The sequence below is a fragment of the Pelecanus crispus genome, chromosome 6 (assembly GCF_030463565.1).
Source record: "Pelecanus crispus isolate bPelCri1 chromosome 6, bPelCri1.pri, whole genome shotgun sequence".
Classification (NCBI taxonomy): Eukaryota; Metazoa; Chordata; class Aves; order Pelecaniformes; family Pelecanidae; genus Pelecanus; species Pelecanus crispus.
Window position 1 is genome coordinate 29,241,507 of NC_134648.1, and position 22,108 is coordinate 29,263,614.

The 22,108-nt window shown below is 37.3% G+C and overlaps 1 protein-coding gene across 1 annotated transcript in view; it reads left to right on the top strand.

Moving 5' to 3' along the window:
- Positions 1-22,108, top strand: part of MYBPC3 (myosin binding protein C3) — a 60,741-nt gene that overhangs the window by 25,197 nt on the left and 13,436 nt on the right. The window contains exons 13-28 of the mRNA XM_075713018.1: positions 340-472; positions 706-708; positions 1,149-1,273; positions 1,889-1,994; positions 5,960-6,126; positions 6,511-6,676; positions 7,627-7,733; positions 8,059-8,088; positions 8,312-8,448; positions 10,011-10,088; positions 11,361-11,520; positions 12,606-12,710; positions 16,355-16,543; positions 18,604-18,738; positions 19,943-20,110; positions 21,483-21,571. Of these exons, the coding sequence (XP_075569133.1) occupies positions 340-472; positions 706-708; positions 1,149-1,273; positions 1,889-1,994; positions 5,960-6,126; positions 6,511-6,676; positions 7,627-7,733; positions 8,059-8,088; positions 8,312-8,448; positions 10,011-10,088; positions 11,361-11,520; positions 12,606-12,710; positions 16,355-16,543; positions 18,604-18,738; positions 19,943-20,110; positions 21,483-21,571 (1,898 nt within the window). The remainder of the gene's footprint in view (positions 1-339; positions 473-705; positions 709-1,148; positions 1,274-1,888; positions 1,995-5,959; positions 6,127-6,510; positions 6,677-7,626; positions 7,734-8,058; positions 8,089-8,311; positions 8,449-10,010; positions 10,089-11,360; positions 11,521-12,605; positions 12,711-16,354; positions 16,544-18,603; positions 18,739-19,942; positions 20,111-21,482; positions 21,572-22,108) is intronic.

Sequence of the window (22,108 nt, forward strand, 5' to 3'; positions counted from 1 at the left end):
ATTTTCCTATGTGGGCAGACGTAGCTATAACTCTATTTACGATGTGTTGAAGTACATATTCACATCTGATTTAGAATATTCTATGTTGCCTATTTTAGTTTATATCACATGCTTTTTGTCCTATGTTAAGGAAAAACAGAAAATGGAACAGGATGAAGAACAGACAGAAATAGTAAAAATGCAAACAGGGATGCAGAAAGTGGGGAAGGTTTAAGGTGATGGTAAACAAGAGGAAAGGGAATAAAGATTTCCTTTCCTGACAGAGAATGTAAAAACCCCAATGTTAAGTGTAAGAATTATTAAGAAATTATTATTTTTTTAAATCATTCTTCATCACAGCATTCCTCAAGAAACTGGATCCAGCTTACCAAGTGGACAAAGGACAAAAGATTAAATTAATGGTTGAAGTTGCCAATCCAGATGCTGATGTGAAATGGCTAAAGAATGGACAAGAGATCCAAGTGAGCGGCAGGTAAACTAGAAATATGGGAAATCCAAAAGGGAATGAGCTACAGCTTGGACAAAGTGGAAAAACTAGCTTTTCTTAGAAAGAAAGGAATAAAATAGGGAGAAATAGGAGCTGAGAAAGAATCTGCATAGTGCTTTGGCTCAGGGTCAGTTTGCTGTTCTCATAACTTTTTCTTTTTCTTCCCTCTGCTCTATATATCTACACCTGGAACTGGATGCTTATGTCTACCTACTTAGCAAGTAAGTCCTCAGATTATATTCTTATCTTTATGTGTATACCCAGGGTTCAAAATTACTTTCTCGTGATATGGGATATACTTCAGTGTAGCTTGTTTGTAAAACTAATTTCCAGTGATTTTGTGCTGAAGCCATGACAAAGCATTTTTAACAGTAGTCAGGTTTGTTGTATGGCTAGATGTTAGAAAAGCATCCAACACCATTCACAGGAGTTTGTATGTCTCACACTTGTATGAAGATTTCTCCATAGTTTCCTACGCTAGTTTTTCAAACACTACTGCTGTCCACTGCACCAGAACAGGGATATAGGGCTTGAGTCTTAACAAACCTTGCCACTGATGTCAGAAACCTTGCCACTGATGTCCCCCTGCCAGGCAGGGGAAAACAGTGAGTGGGTCCAAAAGAGTTACTCACTGATAATTACATTTATATTCTCTTTTCAGATATATTTTTGAAGCTGTTGGGAACAAGAGAATACTGACCATAAACCACTGCTCTCTGGCCGATGATGCAGCATATGAATGTGTGGTAGAGGAGGAGAAGAGCTTCACAGAATTATTTGTAAAAGGTAGGCAATGGCAGCAAAAGGAAAGAGATCTTCCCTAACATTTAGCATTGAATTACTGTCACCTTCTCTACTCTCAGATTAGGTAATCTCATAGGAAAGGAAATTCTCAAACATAGGAACAAATTCTGACATCTGTTGAAGTAGATATTTTTCTTACAGTTAAATGAAGGAAAATTTTCCCTATAGCTGCAACTAAGAAAGCACAGGAAAACAGCACAGTAATAATTACCATTAATTCTCATTTGGAAAGTGATTTATGTCTCCCCAACAATAGGGCTGGAAACTTACTTTAAAAATATGATTCCGCTCAAGATAAACATGTGCCTCAAGCTCCACAAGTAGTACAGAAAACTAATGCCTCCAGTTTAGAATTTCAGAATACATATGAAAACTGATTAATCCTGTGTTTGTATTCTGTCTCATGAAGCAAAAACCAAAAGGTCATTTGATAATATTGATAATGTGATCCGGCATAGCAAATTTTAAGTTCCAACACAGAGAGCATCACCAAGTATTTGGCCAGGGGTTCTTCCTGTGGAGTGCAGAGTGGTGAAATTTACCTCTGGTCTTCAGTCTTTCAGAATAGTGTTTTAATAAAAGTCTCTTCATTTCCAGAACCTCCAATCCTGATCACTCACCCACTGGAGGACCAGATGGTGATGGTTGGAGAGAGAGTGGAGTTCGAGTGTGAAGTGTCTGAGGAAGGAGCTACTGTGAAATGGTAAGGGAATAGAAAAGGGAAAAAAGTCCCAAACAACATGAAAACATCTCCCTCCATGGGACGTTCTAGGACCAGTGTTTGTGGACAAGAGTTGTGGAATAAAAAGGAAGAAGGCATCCTACACAATTGTTTTCAGGAAAAGACTGATCCTCCCCCTATGTGTCAAACATTGAGGAGGAACTGAGAGGCCAGAATATGGCAGAAAAATTCAGTATAGACATTTTATAGTGTCTCTAGAATTTTTTGTTCAGTGTTTACAGGATGCTAGTGACTGTACCAAGCTGATATCTTTAAAGTTTTCTAAACACTTGACAGTAATGTCTAACTATTGCCCAGAGTAATCAGATCTGTATTGTGATGAGTTTGCTTTACTTTATGGACTCTTCTGGTCTTCTCAACTGCCATGAGGTTTTTTTTTTTAAAGTATTTTTTTCTTAGGTAACAGGTAGTGTCTCTTGAGACAGAGAGGGAAGGTCATTGCCTTATTTTAACATACCTGTTGTGGTGATCCTGCAAAGCCAGTCATTTTGCATATGCAGCAAGCAGGATTAAGATGACAAACCACAGAGTCCATTTTGTTGGGCATTCCAGCTGAGTGGAAGCTGGAAGATTCACACTGCTTGGGCAGGCACAGCAGGCAGGGCTCACATACCAGGTCTTACGCACACTGTTCTCACTTCATTTCTCTACCAGATGAAATTCTCTTGTGCTTGTTAACAGCTTCAGGCACATGGTTATCAACTGTTCCCACAACTCCCATTACATTCCTGGAAAGTGCCAACCACTCATCTGCTCTCCCAAAGGAAGGAACTGCAAATTTAAATAGAGCCCAAGAGCTAGTACAGCGTATGCATTACACTATTAAAGCCACATGCACAGGCATACGCATGCTATTGTTCAGGAACTGCTTACAGATGCCTGGTCACAAGAGATGGGGACAACCAGATCTGTCCCTCTCAGAGCACAGTGCAGCTGCCACACTTTGATCCTGTGCCTTTGAACAACTCCCATACATCTTGCAGAGCTGGTATCTGTGGGATGGGCATTTGGTGTGACAAGGGCAAACCAGCAGCTGTCTCAGCCTGAAATGCAGCAAGTGGTCAGAGAAACTCTTCAAATCATAGCAGCAGAAAACTGAGCAGTTAGACATTTACACTGTATTTTACTGGTTTTGTTATATGAGACTCAGTCAATGCTTTTTGATGACAAAGTAAGCGTTTTGGGCAATGGAGAGAAGCGTCCAGGGAAAACATGCAACACAGTATGGAGAAAGAGTTCCAGTTTTATGGCTCATTAGGGAAATGCTCAAGAGTTTAAGCCAAGTAACAGGCACTAACTCAGGGCACCTGTTATAACTCTTGCACCCTTTAAACGTGGGATATGAAATCACAAGCACATGAACAAAAGCAATTACGTGACTTGCACAAGACAGAAATAAGGCCTCTTAGGCATGACCATCAGACTAGGGCTTGGAGAATTCACTATGTGGTCTTTTCATAGTAATCAGGAACGTTCTCTTGATCACCCAGAAAGGTCTCACATTATTATTATGCAGTAATATGCAATAGTTATTCCTAAACTTCAGATGGTCTTGGAAATCATATAATTGTTGAAGGAAAAAATGCAATAAAATACATAGTTTTGACCTGATTTTTCCATCTCTGAATGCTGGATGTATCATCTTATCAGCTCCAAATGAAAACAAAATATAGTAATATAATAATGACAATAAATCTGTGTGTCCCCATTATCACATAATACTTACATCAGTGATATCTCAGAAGACATTAACCAATTTATCCTTACATTCTAAACAGGAAATAGGAAAGCACTTCCAGAGAGAAGAGGCATTGAATGGCAAGGTTGAGAACAGATATTTGATCATGCAGATGTTCAGGACTTGGATAGGCTAACCCATGGCTGACCTATTGTACTAGTTCTGCTTCAAGTGTGAGGCTGGACCAGATGATCTATGGTAGTCTTTAAACCAATATTTCTATGGTGCTATAAAATCCTCCACTGACGCTTTAATATCAGCTGATTCTACTTCTTTGCTCTAGTTAGCAAAGGAAAGCCGGTAATACTACCTTATATGAGGTTTTTAACTTTTCACTGCAGCAGTATATTATTTTAAGCCAAATGATATCTGGGAGTTCTTTTTTGAGGTTTACAGTTTTATCACTCCACTATTTGTCAGTACATCCCTCTGCACTCTACTTGTACACAGCATCAGCAATAACAAACACGAGTTAAATATACTATTCCTTTCCCAGGGATTTAAGACACTAGTCATTGCAAATAATCTATTTTCATTACTTAGACAAGATTTCAAGAGACCTCTTTGTTACCAGTGGCTGAATAGAACATTCAGATATCTTTGATGAGCAATGTGTCAAAAGACACCAACAAAAAAGAAATTTAAAAGTTCAGCTTTGGAACACTAACCACAGTGCACATGCCTGGTTTTGCCACAGCAGTGTGTTGAACTTCTGGATTACAGTCCATTCTCAGCAGTTCAGCAAAGGTTTACGCATTGCATTGTAGCACTTGTTCCAGAACTAATCTGCATGAATGAGAATATCAGCCTTAGGAGAGCATCCTGCATGTGGCCTCAGACTCTTGCCACTCAGCAAGCAGAGGAAACATTACCCTGACATAACAGTAAGCGCTGTGTTTCAACAGGGTTGTTATAGGCATCCTCTGTTTCCTCCCTTACTGGTGTTGTAGTCCTGTGATTTGGAAAGGAGGCCAGTGTTTTTCTAAACCAACTGTAAGTTCCGATAAGCTGTGCTCTAAAAAACAGTTAGGAGGGAGTAACCTGTAGGTATTCTGAAACGCAGTTGCAGCAGGTACATCTAAGTCACAAGTTGTAAGCTTCCTGTCTCTGCTTGAAGTTTTGATCTTGTGATTTACTTCAGCAGACTCTGACAGAGGCAAGAGGTTTCCTTGCACGCATCTACCCAGAGATTAGAGCTATAGTATTTTAATGACACCCTAAGTACCATTTCAATTTGCTATCCTGTAAGCTCTTTTGTTAAGCTGATAGTCACTGGTAACACGTAACACAAGGTAGAAAGAAAATTCTTACCGCATTAAAAGCGTAACTTCTTGTCTATTTCTTCTTCCACATAAGTAAATATCAAAGAGAAAAACTTTTTCATTTATGAACTACAGCAGTAGTCAAGTAACATAATATAAATATATTCAAATAATAATGAAGAAGATTAAATGCTACAAAAGGAGTAAGATCAAGAAATTCCAAGTTATTTTCTTGTAGCCTGTTTATGTTATTTAGGATTAGGAACAGGAAATCTTTAAAAAGTCTTAAGTATTTTCGTGTGACCTTGACTAAACAGCACAAATCCTCTCTACTTGTTTCCCTTCATGATAATTGGAAATCATAATAATTAAATTTCCTCCCAGCCTGGATGGTGAAGCTTAATTTAGTAACGTCTTAAATATACCGTGGCATCCTTGAATGGAAAGGGCTAAAAAATCTGAAATACATCTTCATTTAAATCCATCCTAAAATTTTCTTCTTTTACTGATGCCCACACAAACCATGAGTTTATAACAATTATAATTCACATCAGGAAAATTAAGACTTTTAAGTCATTTCCAAGTCCCATTTACCTTATAGCAGTTTTTAAGATCTATATCTTCTACAGCATTTAACATATTTCCATGTTTATCTATAGCATATAAATAGTAACTATCAAGTAATTCCTTGCGAGTGAACTCCCTTGAACCAGAAGTCAAATACCTAGTGAAAATTAATGGTCAAGCTAGAAGCATTCTGGTTTTGGTTCCACTAACATTTGTGCAATGGTCTCTTTTTTTTCTAACTTGAAATGCTGCAAAGATTGGATTTATCTTGTGTCTTCCCATCTCTAGTAACAGTGAGCTGACTCTTACTCTCCTCTTCCAACCATATTAAAATGACTCAACACTATTTGGCATTGCAGGGAAAAGGACGGAATCGAGCTGACACGGGAAGAAACATTCAAATACCGATTCAAGAAAGATGGAAAAAAGCAGTATCTAATTATTAATGAGTCAACCAAGGAGGATAGTGGACACTACACTGTGAAGACCAATGGTGGGGTATCAGTCGCTGAACTAATTGTACAAGGTAGGCACAGGTAACATTACAGAACCAGAGAAGGTGAAAAATGAAAACAGGCTAAAGGTAACCTTCTCCAAGATAGTGCATAGGAGTAGCATAATCCTTATGCCAGGGAAAGATTTAATAAGGGGCATAAGGTTTGATAATAAAGGCCTCAAGGAGAACTCGGACCTGTGTGCCGGATGTAACAGATACCCTGATAATAACAGGTGCTTAGCTATCAGTCCTGTTAAAGCCCTGCATGCTGTGGATTTCCCTTCATATTTCACCCTTCCACAAACAGCTTGCTCAGGCCCAGCCTTTTCTACTCAGTAAATCCACACCAACAGTTTACTTTACAGATCTATTCTGGTTTGTTGATGTGTGTATCGATTATTCTTACAATATCAGAGAAAAAGCTGGAAGTTTATCAGAGCATTGCGGACCTGACAGTGAAGGCACGTGACCAGGCAGTCTTCAAGTGTGAAGTTTCTGATGAAAATGTTAAAGGAATCTGGTTGAAAAATGGAAAGGAGGTGGTCCCAGATGAAAGGATAAAGATCTCCCATATTGGCAGGTTAGTCTTGTTTCAGAAAGCAGGTACAGACTTGGGTATTGCATTACAGTCCACGGGAACTATTATCTCAGGGGATAGGAATATAAACCAAGATATTGTCCTGGATCCAGCTAAAAGGAAAAAAGTTAAAAACCTTCTCATACACAATCAACATATAGTCACAGACTCGCTTTGGTATGTGTGTAGTCTTTCTGTGTTAGTATGTTTTGCAGGTATGGCATCAGTGGTATATCAGCAGAATTCATACTCTGTTTTCATTGGGATTTCATGTTTTATTGGTGTTCAATCAATCTAGAAAATATTGTTGATAGTTTTAAAATTAGCAGTAGTGTTTAGACAGATGAAGATAGCACTTATGTATAATACCCTTCAGAAAAATTAGTGTTTATATTAACACGTACAGTTGCACAATTCAGCGTTTAAGTTTCTTAGCACTTTTACTACTACTGGAAATGAAGACCAAGAAGATTCAGAAGATACATAAGCGTTACATGTTAGGTAAAGTCTTCCTTGGTACTCCCTTTCTGTATTCTGTTTTGAATTTATAATAATACAGGGATAGAGCATCAATTTTTATCTTGTTTTTCCAGAATTTATTGTAGTCATAATCTGAGCAAATGAAACCAGTCAGCAGTGTTACAACTGCCCTAGTGATGGTAAAGGACTCGACTAAAGCAGAGAAACCGCTTCCTCTATTCAGACTAGACTATGCACCTACCTCGACAAAAAAAATCCATTCATAGACAACATGCTAACATGGATTTGCTTGAATACTGAATGTAGAGCAGTCTAGAGCCCTGGTGGTTGTTGACTTGATGTTAGGGCAAGAGGAGAAGAAATAGTAATATGTCTGTCAATATCCTATAGCCTGCACCTTGTCTTTTGCTATAGCCCTGTTTCTCCTGTAGAGGGAAGGTAAGGGAGTGGAATATATTTGTTCATGTTTCCAGAATCCATAAGCTAACTATTGAGGATGTAACACCAGGTGACGAGGCTGATTATTCCTTCATCCCTCAGGGATTTGCTTACAACCTTTCTGCCAAGCTTCAGTTTTTGGGTAAGTTGTCTTAGAATATGTAATGGGAATTCCAGAGGGATAAAATGATGGCATTAATCATGGTTATACCAGGAAAGAGTATGCAGAATCTCTTTCCTGATACCTCAATATAAGCATATTGCTTTTCCCTGTTATTTTGTGTTATCATTATCACATTGTTTTACAGAGCCTGTTTTCCAGTTTATTGTATTAATCTGTTGATGTATATGCCTTATGAGGTTTTAATGATGAATAGTTTTAAAATTACTTTTTGGGTGCAGATGCTATGTATGTAAATTCTGTTTTCTGATCTATTTTTCCTACCTTCCTCCTTTTTTTCCCCCAGAGGTCAAGATTGATTTTGTGCCAAGAGAAGGTAAGAACAGCAGTCATTATCTATATGCAAGTAAACATGTTTTCAATAGCAAAGGAAGCAGTGTTTTTTTCATTTTTAATTTAATGAATGAAAATGAATGAATGAATGAAATTTAATGAATGTTCACCTAATGAATGTTCACCTCCTTCCCCCCCCCCCCCCCCCCCGACATACGGAACGCTCAAACTGTATTTAAAACTTATTTTCTCTGCCCTTGCTGTAGAACCTCCCAAAATCCACCTTGACTGTCTGGGCCAATCCCCTGACACTATTATCGTGGTGGCTGGGAACAAATTGAGATTGGATGTTCCCATATCAGGAGATCCAACACCCACTGTCATCTGGCAGAAAGTAAACAAGGTAACGTGTAACCTGACACAATGTCTGAGGCAAGGAAGTCACAACTAAAAGTTTATTTTCTTTCTCAAATATTACTTTGATTTACAATTCCTAGTTACAAGTATTTTCATCTTCCTTTTAATTTTTTTTTAAAAAAAACCTCAAGAAAGATTTAATAGCTGCAATGCAGCTGTTTGGGATTTAGCTGTTTTTCTGAGAGTCATCCTGAACTGTTCTTTTTCTGAACTGTTGTCTGTTTTTCTCTTCCAAAAGAAGGGACTGAGTATATATGAGTAGACACATGTACATGCAGACAGTAGGATACCATACAGGTTTATTCTCTTCCTACCTCAGAGAAAGAGAAGTAAATGATCAGTCAACCCCATCACCTTCATCTGATAGGATGGACATGTTCTGGAGATGGCAGCTTCTTTTTAAAAAAAAAGAAAACTTTCTCAGGAATTCTGTAGTCTATGAAGAAAATGTCTTCTTAGCAGACCACAGGCATAAAACTGTATTTGATAAATGAAAATAGAGGACTTGCTATTTGCCTTATCAAAGCAATTACACGATATCAGAGAAAGAATTTAGAAGCTAGACACAAAATGTTAAGTGAGCTTCCTTTCTGGCTATCTCAGAACATCCCCACCCTTCACCATCTGTGGGCTCTTGAGCTATAACTAGCACAAAACACAGAAATACTTTGCATAACATTCTACAGAATCATTACACTTCCCATAGGTGTAGGTATATTCAAGATAATATTGCCAGTTATATTAATTTCCCCAGTCTCATTTCTTCATGATTCTGCTGCATTCATTGTTCAGGTTAGCATATTTAGGAACACATAGGACTTTTATCTGCAATGCAGAATTAGTATGGAAACAAACGAAAAAGCCATTTGTCTCTCTTTTGGGAACCAAGAGAAATTGACTCTCATACACAAGTTTCTCTGATAAAATGACAATTGGGTATCAGACAACCCTTATACAGTGTTACGTCTAAGACATGAAGTGTCAACATATGAGTAAAAGAAGCCAGTCTTGATTTGAAGGATGTATAGCATATACTTACTAATGAAATCCTAAACAAACAGTAGCACAGCTTCAGAATACATTGTTTGATGTGTGTTACAGACCTGACTACATTTCTGAGTGTAAAACATTTACATTGACTCACTACCCCATTGTTACAGAAAGAAGTAATCCTTTTTTTTGTAGTTACTCAAGATCAGTAACTAGTAGCACAGGACACAGACAGATTCATAACCAGTTACAATTCTACTTCAGGAATGTCATGTATCTTTGTTTGTTAAGCTGCAAATTTGGTTTTGCTGACTTATCCTTCCCTTAATTCACTGCAGTCTGATACATCTATTTCCATTTCTGCTTTTTACTTTCATATCAGTTGATTTCCTTCCCGGGTCTGCTTGCTGCCTCACTTTGCTCTTCACTTTTCTCACACCTCTATATTCAAGCCCTCTAACAAACCTATGGATTTTTCTCCTCCATCTTGCAGAAACAGCTTCACTGTTTTGCTCAGAAAGATTTAGCTGACTTCCTGTGGTTTCTTTGTTTATCTAGAAAAGTGACCTTGTTCGAAACAATGATGATTCCATGACTCCCTCAGAAAACAGCAGTGATTTAAATACTGATAGTAAGGTAAGTTCCTTATTATTTATGCAGACACACAAATATGCCTAGAGTTTTCCAGGTAAAAGGTCCTATTCAGAAGGAAATAAAATTAAAGTCAGTAGATGTTAAAGCTGGTGAAGAAAATAGCACATCAGGCCCAACATCCTGCTTCACAATGGTGATTACCAAACACTTTGAATGGGCACAAGGGATCTAGTGAGTAATTTTACAGTAAGACGCTGATCAAGGAAATCTCTTTCTAATCACCATCACATGGTAGCTGGATTACAAGGAATCAAAGCAGTTATTTGAAAACTCTTTTTAATATATTTGTGAATGTTTATCTTCCCCCCCCCCCCCCCCCCCGTAAGCTTCAATAATAACTACAGGGAAAAAAACTAGAACAAAATCTTACAGGACACAGGGAAAGATGACAATGGGTCAAGAGAGTGGACTATGTCTGTACAAAACAGTGAAAGAGGATTCATTTTCCAACAAGGTTCCTTTTTTCATAAAGAACTTCTTTATTTTGATAGAGTAAAAAAATATTTTACATTTATTATGCAACAATAAACCTTTCTCAGGGTTAGGATTCTGCTGTACTAGTCACTATTTAGGCACATATGCTTTCTAATGGTTCCTGTTCTAAGTCTAAAGATATGTGGGCACATAAAGAAGAAAGGAGTGTGTTATAAATGCACAGCAAAGTTGTGGTCATTATGTTTAGACCTCAGCTCAGAGAAGAGTAGAAAGGTACCCCATATGACATTCTTGAGTGACAGAAATCACACTGATGCCATTAAAAGTTACAAGAAACATGGTAAGTTTTTTAGAGGGAAATGTTCAAATCCATGATATCTGATGCCAAATGTAGATACTGTTGTTCAGGAATGTTTGCTCAACCATTTGAATTTGAATTTGCAAACCTTCTTGAATTTACACAGTACCCAACTGTTATCCATGAAACTCCTTCAGTTGATACTAGTGGTTATCCCAAGAAGAATTTGAGGAAGTACTTAGTAACTTCTTTGAAATGTAACGGGGTATGTATAACTAGCAATGAATCTTAACAACCTGCAGACTTTCAAAACCAATTTTCCCAAATGTTATTTATGTGAGCCACGTAGTCTGTATTGTCTCTCCTCCACATACAAGTAAAACTTGACATACGTTATAGCTTTTCAGTAATTTTGATAAAATTCAATGATTTGAAGATTTTCACCAGCTTACACACAGGCTCATCAGGCTGTCCCTGACACAACTCACAATGCCTTTATCTGTTACTTTCACTGCCCACAGCTTCTGTTTGAATCTGAAGGCAGAGTTCGTGTGGAGATGCATGAAGACCACTGTGTCTTCATCATTGAAGGAGCAGAAAAGGAGGACGAGGGAGTATACAGAGTTTTAGTTAAGAATCCAGTGGGAGAAGATAAGGCTGATATCACAGTCAAAGTTATTGGTAAGTGAAGGAAGGAAACAACCAGAGCATGAAAGCATCCTGAGTTCACTGAAACTCACCCTTCTCTAAAACCAAGGCAAGTTCTGACTTTAGGTTTAAAAAAACAGAAAAGGATCATAAAGGCAGGAATACTATCAATCACAAAATTTGGCAGAAGTATTTTTCACAGGTAGTTGTCTTCTGTGTGAAAAGGTAGGACAACAACTCCCAGTAGAAATCCATGTATTTCCTTTTTATGTATTTCCAGTTTCAGACGATCCTATCATTTTATAGATGACATCCCTTTCTGAAGTGTATGCTTCATGCTTCTCTGAGATAAGAAAAACATCTTGTCATTTTGTTGCAGTTTATGTTTTTAAGCAAAGATTGTTTCATTCTATAAGCAGTAAATGATTAATGGAATAAAGAGACATAATGTACCTGATATAAGATAAACAGATTGCCACTGTGAGTCACAGAAGAGCTGGGGCAATATGATTTTGAATCAGTAATTTTTATAAAATTTTTAATAATATTTAACTTGTTTATACCCTGCCACACATATGACAAAAGGTCAGGTTATAAGTAAACTTAGAAATAATAAAAGAAAATTATTTTCACCTACAGTATTAAAATTCAGAATTCACTGCTTAGGTGAATACTAAGTCTCTTCTTATCTTTTATAAATCCTAAGTCAGAATATTTACTATGAATATCTCCAGAATAAGAAAATATGAGACACACAGCCATTATATTCTATATAAAGTTTATTCTAGAAAAAATAGGAACCCATGGAGCAAGCCTCTTCTTACAGAACAGAATTACTTTGTTACCTTGCATTTTTGCAAAAAGTTGATTATGTCTGGGAAGAACAAGGGAGGTGAATAATCAATGGTATTTAAAGGAAAACCAACCTAATACAGATGCATCAAAGAGCAAGATTCACTTTAGACTAAGGTAATACATTCTCGATTGTACCTACTGATGCTATCTGACAAAGCTGTATCAATATGATATGGAAAAAACGTTAAAGAAAAATATTTCATTGACTTGTATACAGAAATTGAAACAGTAACAACTCTCATTCATTCTCACACTTTCTACAGATGTTCCTGACCCTCCAGAAGCTCCCAAGATCAGCAACATTGGAGAAGATTACTGTACTGTGCAGTGGCAACCTCCTAAATATGATGGTGGGCAACCAGTACTTGGTAAGAAGTGCTAGAATATAAAGTCCACGGCCGCCTTGCCTATATTTTTGTTGCTCCTTTAAAATGGCACAGAAGGATTCTCTATGTTTATTCACTGTAGGGAGGCTGAGCCTCAGAAACTAATATAAGCAAACCTTCAAACTGATCTAGATTCTGGCCCTTCAATTTTAGGGAGAGAGTGCCCCCTACCTGTGCTATTTGAATGAGAGAAATATTTCAGTGAAGAATTTACCAAAGCACAAGAAGGTGATACCAAAAGTAGTTAAAGATAATCATTCTCATTCAAGACTGAAATTTTAGGTCAGTTTACAGGCCTTCGGACTTACCTAGGAATACCAAAACAGATCTGTGGCCACCTCAGCCATCAACTCCAGTTGTCTGCAATCTCAAGCACTCATGCAGTACATGTTTCTTTTAGAAAACTACTTCATAATTCTACTTCACATACAACCACACACCACAGGTCACAAAACAATTTTCAATCATTTTCATGACCTTAAATTCTGTACTACAAACTAGAGGCCAAAGTTATCATGTGATACAGGAAATGAGCAGAAGCAATGAAGAATATCACTGACACCATTTTAAGTTCTCTGCAGAGCATGGTATTTTTTAGTTAAAACTCCCCGTGATCCTCAGAAGGAAAAGAAAATAATGCAGGGTCTTGGCCAATCTTAGGGAAAAATTCCTCTGGACTCCAAATCTAGCAACTTGTTTAATAAAGATCACTGGAGTTTGAGTTTCTTTTAAGAAAAACAAAAACAAACAAAAAACCCCCAAACACTGAAAGCTATATGGACTCCCTTGGGGATGCAGGGCTAGAAATGTTCTAAAATTCTTTTAACCCCCTGCATAGTATCTGGAAGAGAGGAGTTTGTATTTGCTTTTGGATATTCAGACTTCATTCACTTCCACAAGAATAGAGTAACCTCATTTAAATCAACAGAAGTTACCTGTGCAGGAATAAACAAGATACTACTGGGTCAGCCCTTGTGGTTTCATCTGTTCTGACAGGAAGCAAGCAAGAAGTTAACAATTTAAACAATTTAAATTTATGTGCAAAGATATATACCAACAGCTGTCCTGTTACCACAGCCAAACTCCCCCTTGACTATGCAAAGCCCATGATCTGGTTTTGTAGAGTTTTCAGGACACATATTTTGGAAAGTTCTTTGTTTTGTTTTCACTGTCAAAGGAACGATTTTGTTAATGTTCCACTAACAACCCATTGTACTACATGAGTAGGCTTCTTCAGTTAGTGCAGGACTGTACTACTAATAGATGTAGAATAAAACACCGGGGGTGGGGGGGGGTGGGGGGGTGGGGTGGAGGTGGGGGTGGGGGTGGAGGACAGAAAGCCAATATGCAGCACTATCCATTCAAAGCAAGCTTTAAATGCAAGTTACAAAGGCAGGGGGAAAAGACATATGCATTCTTATCTGTCTTCATATTGTTACAGATGGCACTGTAGGCAGTCTGCTGCAGTCTTTATTAGCTATATCCAACAGATAGAGAAAAGAAATTCATACCCCATCTTCACTGTTATGCAAACCTTTCATGGGATCTCATGTACTTGTTATATTACTAAAGTAGTATCTTTATCTATCATACATTCTGTGCATTTGGGGAAATAATCTGCTTTACCAAATGTCACCAATAGTACCAGTATTGTCTTTTTACCTCTGTTTTACTTTTTTTTTTTAATTGCAATTCTGGTATGCCAGTGCCACAGTGAAGAAGTGTCTCAGTTCCGACAGGAAACTATGCATATCTAAAATGGCAGAAAAACAGAGTTGCTGAAACTTCTCTCAGTCTCACAGACCCTGGTGAAGAGAGAAAAAAAGCAGGAACATGTCAAAGGAACCATAGGTTCTTTGCTTACAGCATTTAACCCTGTTTAAAAGCTACTGAAAACAGGCATGCCAGAGTAACTTATACATTAAAAGTGATGATACAGCCTGTCAGCTCAAAGGTACTTCCACCACTCATTTCCCAAAACATTCTGTAGACTCCCATGCTCTTCTTGCAATTCAATGTAGACAGGGAAGGCTGCTGATGCATGATGTCTGTGCCTACAACATGTCAGCAAACTATGCCTGTTGTTCTCCATCTCCCTTTAGACGCTGTGTGTATCATACTTCCCAGATATACCAAAGGGACATCTGCAAGTTTGATAGCCACGACCTTTGTGAGCAGCAGGGATTGAATCACTGACCTATGCAGCTCAATTCATAAATCTTTACAATGTGTTTGCTATAGACTTACACTACTGTAGCTGACCTCTCTTACAGACATGTCCTCTGTAGACTATAGGTAGAAACAGACATACAATACATACAAATACATGGTATGTGTAAATAACTATTCAGTGTATTTTCTGATTATTCACTCCATAGTTAAAAGATGAATAGCTTTTACAACAAAATCTGTTTAAAAGAAGTCTACATGCATCACATCCAGGCATACTATCTGCAACACAGAGAAGCAAAAGAAATTTAATATAGCTAGATGGAAAGAAACCGTTGATAACTCCTTTGTAGCAGGTCACTGGAAAATAATTTATACAAACATTTCCAATTTGATATACAACCATCCTCCATATTAAGGACCAAGAATCATAGATTCCATTCCTAGTTTTGGGAAATGAGAAGTTTATCTTTTAAACTGATAACCCTGATAAGCCTGACTTAGTCATTCTGAAACACAGCATAGTAGCATGGAAAAGGCTGTGGATGTTGAGGGATGAAGATGTACTAAAAACCTGGATTCTGGGCATACAGGCTACATCTAAGCTATACTACAGATTTGTTCTGCGGTGCATCCAGCTCTTTTGGTTCTCTGTATAATCATACAGGTTCACTTTCCTTCCCAAGGGAATCAGAGCAAGAAAAATGGTGCGTGGCCAGGACTCACTCCATTATAGGGCTGAAGCAGAGCTGGAATCTGCACTGCCTGGGAAGCACTCCGCAATTCCACCACTTGGCAATGGACACAGGGATGTAACATAAGTTCTTTAAAAAACCATTTAAAAAAAAAAAAAAAAACAAACAAAGGGAAGCATCAAACTGTTCTTCCCACTAAATTTTTGCATTGGGATTTATGCTGTTAGTCAAGATTAGTGAATTGCAGCAGAATATAAGACAGAAATCAGTTTTTTAACTCTATATCTCATCTTACACATTTCAAGGCAATTTCTCCTTCACTGAAAGGGCTTTCTGTTGAACTGCTGTGTCTCATGCACTTCTTTGCCATTAGGAGTGAATGACGGCATTCTCACCAGAAAGGATTTACCATTTAAACCAGCTCTGCTAGAATCTCTATTTTGCATACATCTAAATACCTTAGCAGTAGTGTATAGCATGCAAAATGTGCTTAAAGCCTAATACCAAACATAGACAATTCTAAATAACTTCTACTCTGAAAAGTATAATTGTTCAGGTAAGAATGTCAGCTAGAAGGAAAGTAATACAAAAGGAAACTGCAGGAAAATACCAAAGCTTCACACAATTCAGCTATATGCAATGATTCTGAATCACATTTGGTTCTTTTATGCCATTGGGGGGAAAAAAAGGTGATTTTCTTTTTTCCTGCATGTGAGATAATAATTTGCAGTTCTTTTACATCATAAGAGCTATCCTTTCCAGGCTATATTTTAGAGAGAAAGAAGAAGAAGAGCTATCGATGGATGAGACTGAACTTTGACCTTTTAAAAGAGCTAACCTATGAAGCAAAGCGAATGATTGAAGGAGTAGTTTATGAGATGCGGGTTTATGCTGTGAATTCTATTGGTATGTCCCGGCCAAGCCCTGCCTCACAACCCTTCATGCCAATTGGTGAGTTTTACCAACCTCTACATTATTTCTAGGACAAAACCAAGATGGGACAATTTTCACCTCCTCTCTTCAACTGCCCTTATACCTAAAAAGAACATGTTGGGAAAGACGCTATTAACCATCTCTATATTCTATATTTAATGAACCTTTTCCTTTGTAATATTCCTCTTCTCTCTCTCTCATTCCCCTTCCTGAGAAGCACAGAGGTTCCAGTTTCATGAAATTGCTGATGAATTTTTAGTTGTTATAATTAGAAGTGTGAGAGTCAAGCTAGATCTGGAAAGGAGGAGAACTAATTGACAGAAAATTCCCTGTCCCTCTCAGCTTCTCCCATTCCCTTATGGGTGCAAATATCACTGTATCCCACCCAGTACTCCCTTAATCCTGGCCCTCTCCACAGCTAAAAGGATAGCTGATTAAGAAAATATTTGAGGAATTCTTTTCTATAAATAATCCTTCCCAACACAGCAGTGCAGTCTCTCCTGCAGTCCCTGAGAAGGAGCAAACTAAAGGAGTCCTCAGGAAGCCTGCCTGCTAAGAGCTTTAGAGAGAAGACCCACAAAAATACAAATAGCTGGAGATTAAAATGACTAGAGTTGTTAAATCTACAAATATCAGCAAAGGTGAACAGCCTGCTGAAGGAGATAATGTAAAAGCAGATGATGCAGTGAAGGGGTCAGAAGGAAAGAATGAACTGCAAGAAGGGTCTCTTAATTCTGGATTTCAAACAGAGAATGGCTGGTCTGCAACAAAAGAGGACAAACGAAAACCATCAAGCGGAGCTACTGAAAAAAAAGGTCCAAAGTTTTCATGGGCTAGGCAGAGTTTTGCTGGATTAAGGAAAAAGTTCACACTTACTGCTTCAGAGAAGAGGTTTTGGGTTTTGATTGTGTACTGTGTAGTTGTGTATGCTCCCAACTGCCTTTGCCTCCTGTGTGCTGTTCACAGTCCTTGCTGACATTTGCCTATGAAAAATTTTGACACAGCTACAGAAAGGAAACTGAGTGATATTTTTTTAATTTTTTTTTTTTACAATAACTTTAGGAACTAAGATCAATTTCAATCAGTTGCACAATTTATAAACCTGTATTTAATTTACTTTATAGATTAAATATTTCTAATATATAAAATGTTACATATATTCAAAAGATGTTCCGTTTATAATTCATACACAGAGAGTATGCCAAATATACATTCCTTTAACATGATTGCTTTTATGCCATGTGTACTAAAGTTTATGTTCCAGCACTCTAAATGTTATTTTGAAAAAGTTATCCTTCTGTTTGCTTTTTGGAATCAATGATTTCACAGTAGCATTTGTGTGTATTTGGGATTCTCCAGTAAGGGCTTTTCTTGATTGTTTTGCAATTAGTAGACAACAGTCATGCCTAAGAAGACTGAATTTAGCTAGTGGTCTTTCTGAACTATGGATTTTAAAAAAGCCATGACACTTCTGTTCTGAAAAGATATGAAATATCTATATCTAACTGAAGTGAAAATTTTTCAGCCCCAAAATATTTTTCTCAGGCATGCCTCTATTACAAATGCACAAATCAGAACTAGTGTTTCTGTAAACATGTAGTCATAACTTTTGGTCATTTTCTCCACTGTTAAAGGAAAATGAGTGAAGTCAAATTCAGCTACTGATGAACTTGGTCCTCTGACTATGTGAATTTTACCTAATTACAAGCAGGGTGTAAGTACAGCACACAAATTTTATGCATTCTTATTTCTAAACTTTTCTGCAGACTTCCGCTGACAATTTGACTCCCTTCTGCAACTCTTCTTTTTTCATTGCCTTTTACTCATAAGGGAGCATATGTGAAAAGGAACTACTGTCTTAACCTCTTTTTCCCCTCCCTATTATAGAAATCTTATGCTGCACTTCTATTAAATGAAGTATTAGGTGTTACATTTTACAACTGAGCTTCAGCGAAATGCATTTTATTAAAACAGATAGTGGTATATAATTCAGCTGCTAATCACTCCTCCTATAGCCTTTGAATTCTCACAGTTATATTGCTATTTCTCAGAATTTACTTCTACATATTTCCTTATAGCTCCTCCAAGTGAACCAACCCACTTTACAGTGGAAGATGTTTCTGACAGCACTGTTGCCTTGAAGTGGAGACCCCCTGAGCGAATTGGAGCCGGGGGATTAGATGGTTATATTGTGGAATACTGCAAAGATGGATGTAAGTAAGCACGAGTACTAGGCAGCAGCAGCTGAACATTATGAAAATACTACAATTGCAATAGCTTCACTGCAATATCCCAATAAATTAACCATATTAACCATATTAAATTTGAACTCTAATCTATGACTAACATCCTTGCCAACCACCACCAGACTTACCACAACATGACTGTAAAACCATGAAAGTCACATCAACCATAACGTCATCTTCACAATTGTCATAAACTTCAATACAGAAAAGTACAACAAAAATACCAGTGCTGTTCTATAGTCGCTACTATACTTTTGTAGCATTCACAAATTGTGTATTCCTTAAAACCAATATAAAAACATGACTGTAACAACATAAGTCAAACTTTCAAGTAACTGTTACCTTATCTCATTTAATACTTGTGGTCTGATAATAAAGAGTAGAACTGCACCATATCTACAACACTCAATTTACTGTGATGCTACAACATAACATTTATGTCATAAAAATAAAAAACCAAATTTATAATTACTTCAATCATGAAATTTTCTCTGACACTAAGCTCAATTGCCATAGGGTTTTTACAGGGTATAATTTATCCAAAAATAATTTATAGTCTTTAATGAGATATCATCATGGAATGACCACCCTATGTCATCATCACAGAGGAATGATTTTATCAGTTGTACTTCTATGTCATTAGAATAACTAAGGAAGCCCTAAGAATTTTGTTCTACAGTGTCAATTCAGAAGTTAATAATAAATTTCAACAGTTATGTGCTCTATTATTGTTGTCAGCATATGTGGCTCTGACCGATCCATTTGGACACCCATGGGAGATATACTTATTCCAAGAAAAAATTAAATTAAGGCTTCACTTTCTTGCTAAAAATACTTCCAAAATTCTCTCCCCCCGCTCTTGCTAATGAAAATAAATGTAGAGAAGCCCCACAGCTCTAAACTCTATAAAACACAATGACAAAGGAACTACCCAAAGATGATTCCCTTACCCTTAGCTATTTTGAATAAACAAAGTGCATACATTCCCTAACTCCATGTGTAAACACATCTTCTAGATCCAGAGTTCTTTTTCCAGCTTAGTTTATTCCCTTTTAAGGGTATTGCATGTTAAATTCATTTTACCCGAACACAAATTTACTTTCAGTTGTAGACAAGGCATCAGTTTGGAAAAATAATATATTATTACAATATGCAAATCCTGTACTTGCAGCTACAGAATGGATTCCAGCTCTTCCTGGCCTAACAGAGCGCACATCGGCACTGATTAAAGACCTGGTTACAGGGGACAAACTTCATTTCCGTATAAAGGCTATAAACTTGGCTGGTGAGAGTGGAGCAGCAACAATCAAAGAACCCGTTACTGTTCAAGAGATCCTGCGTGAGTATCTAGACTGAATAAATCCTATGTATCTGTTTCCTCTGGTCAAAACTCTAATCATGTACACATGCAGAAAAACTCTGGGACTGACAAGCCTGTGCTGCCTTCTGAGAATAACACCGAAACAGCTCTTTCACTCTGATTGGATGCCCAATATCTTCTGATTCTGAGAACATTACTTTATTGTCCAGGTCTTATATTTCTAAAGCATAGCTCTTAAAACAAAATCCTACTTCTTACTTTCAAAATATGGACATTTCACCACTTGTAATGGCACTGTCAGCATTTAAGAGACACATTTTTAAATATTTAGCTCTCTGCTGGAAAAGCTGTTATATTACTGCAAAATGACCATGTTGGCTACGGCAAGAGACCTATTTAAATAAAAGCAGTTATCTGTACTTGGTTGTCCTAGGTTATTAATTAACAGCCTGTGTATCACCCAACAGCAGTAGATTATAATTCATTTGACTGGAGTCCTAAAGATATCAAGAGCTGCTAATAGTGGATTCCTCAACCTTGACTCACACAAAGTGTCTGCCAGAGTCTCACTGACAGTAAAATGACTCAGTGTAAATGAAACAAAGTTGTAATGCATCTCAAAACCAAATGGACATGAAGACAGATACTCCAACTGTATGTTAAGAAATTCTTTCTGTAAATTACTAGGAAAAGAATAAGGAACACATGGAGAATACAGAAAGCCTTTCAGTGAGGTAGAGGAAAGCAGGGACTAAGTGAAAAAACACGCACTAAGGTCCTCTTTTTGTTAGTGAAAAGTAAGCTGCTACAATGAGACTCCACTCCTTCCACCTCAAAGAACATTCATACAATTATTGAATGATTGTAGAAAGGTAAAGGAAATCCATTGATTGCTCTACTTGCTCAGTAAGTCCATAATATGTCCAAATGGCAATTTACAAGGAGCTGCAGTATCAATATAGCAATAGATTAATCATAGTCTATAATCACTCTTTTACTCCAACACACCCTTTGTCCCATCCCTTGTACTGAACTGATAAAGTTCTCCAAAGAAACAAAAACCACATAGAAGGCCCACATCCAATGAAAGTCACCCAAATCTGGCATTTCAGATGCAATACAGTTTCACAAATCCTGCTGTCATTGAAACCTGCTCAGCTGTAAATATATAACTGAGATTTGCTACTAAATTTGTATCCAGTAGTCAAATACATTTGAAAGTACTTAGAGAATTAACGACTCCCTAACTGTATAAACAATGTTTGCACAATTTTCTTATGCTTACAAGTATCCAAGCCTCTCCTCTTCAGTGTTTTGTCTTATTTGTGCTATAAGTAATGTTTCAAATTATCAAAAGCTTTGTATTTAATGTACTAATGCTTAACTGCAGAGCGTCCCAAAATCTGGTTGCCACGCCATCTCAGACAGACTCTGGTGAAGAAAGTGGGTGAGACAATCAATATTGTGATCCCTTTTCAGGTATGTATCCATTTCTATTTTGTCAACAGTTATTTATCATCACTTACCTAAAGTACTTTCCCTTATGCAAGTTCCCACTGCTTCACTGCTTAAGCAGTATTACATAAAGCACAGCTGATGATTTAAAAAATCCTCTCAAACATTAAAGGGAAAAAAAAAAAATATCACTCTTCTTTCAGTCATGATGTTTTTTACAGTCACAGTTTCTTCCATAATCTTTTGGGCAAGAAGAAAAAGTAAGTGCTGTAAGTAAATGCAAGCTTATTGACCATAGCATGCTTCTTAAAGACAGAAGTACACAAAAGCTTAAGAATTCAACCAACTACTCTTCTGGAGCCAAGGTACATGAAGTTACTGGGCAACTTCTTTGCCAAAAGTGTGTATGTTCATTTCTGAAAGGCTGACTACAAAAATTAGAGTTTGTACATAAGCAGACTATCACAATTGGCCTTATATAGAATCTATGTGTATACAAAGAATAGCTTGGGTATTACTGTACCTGAGCTCAGGTGTAAAAAAACCACAGCATGCCAAGGA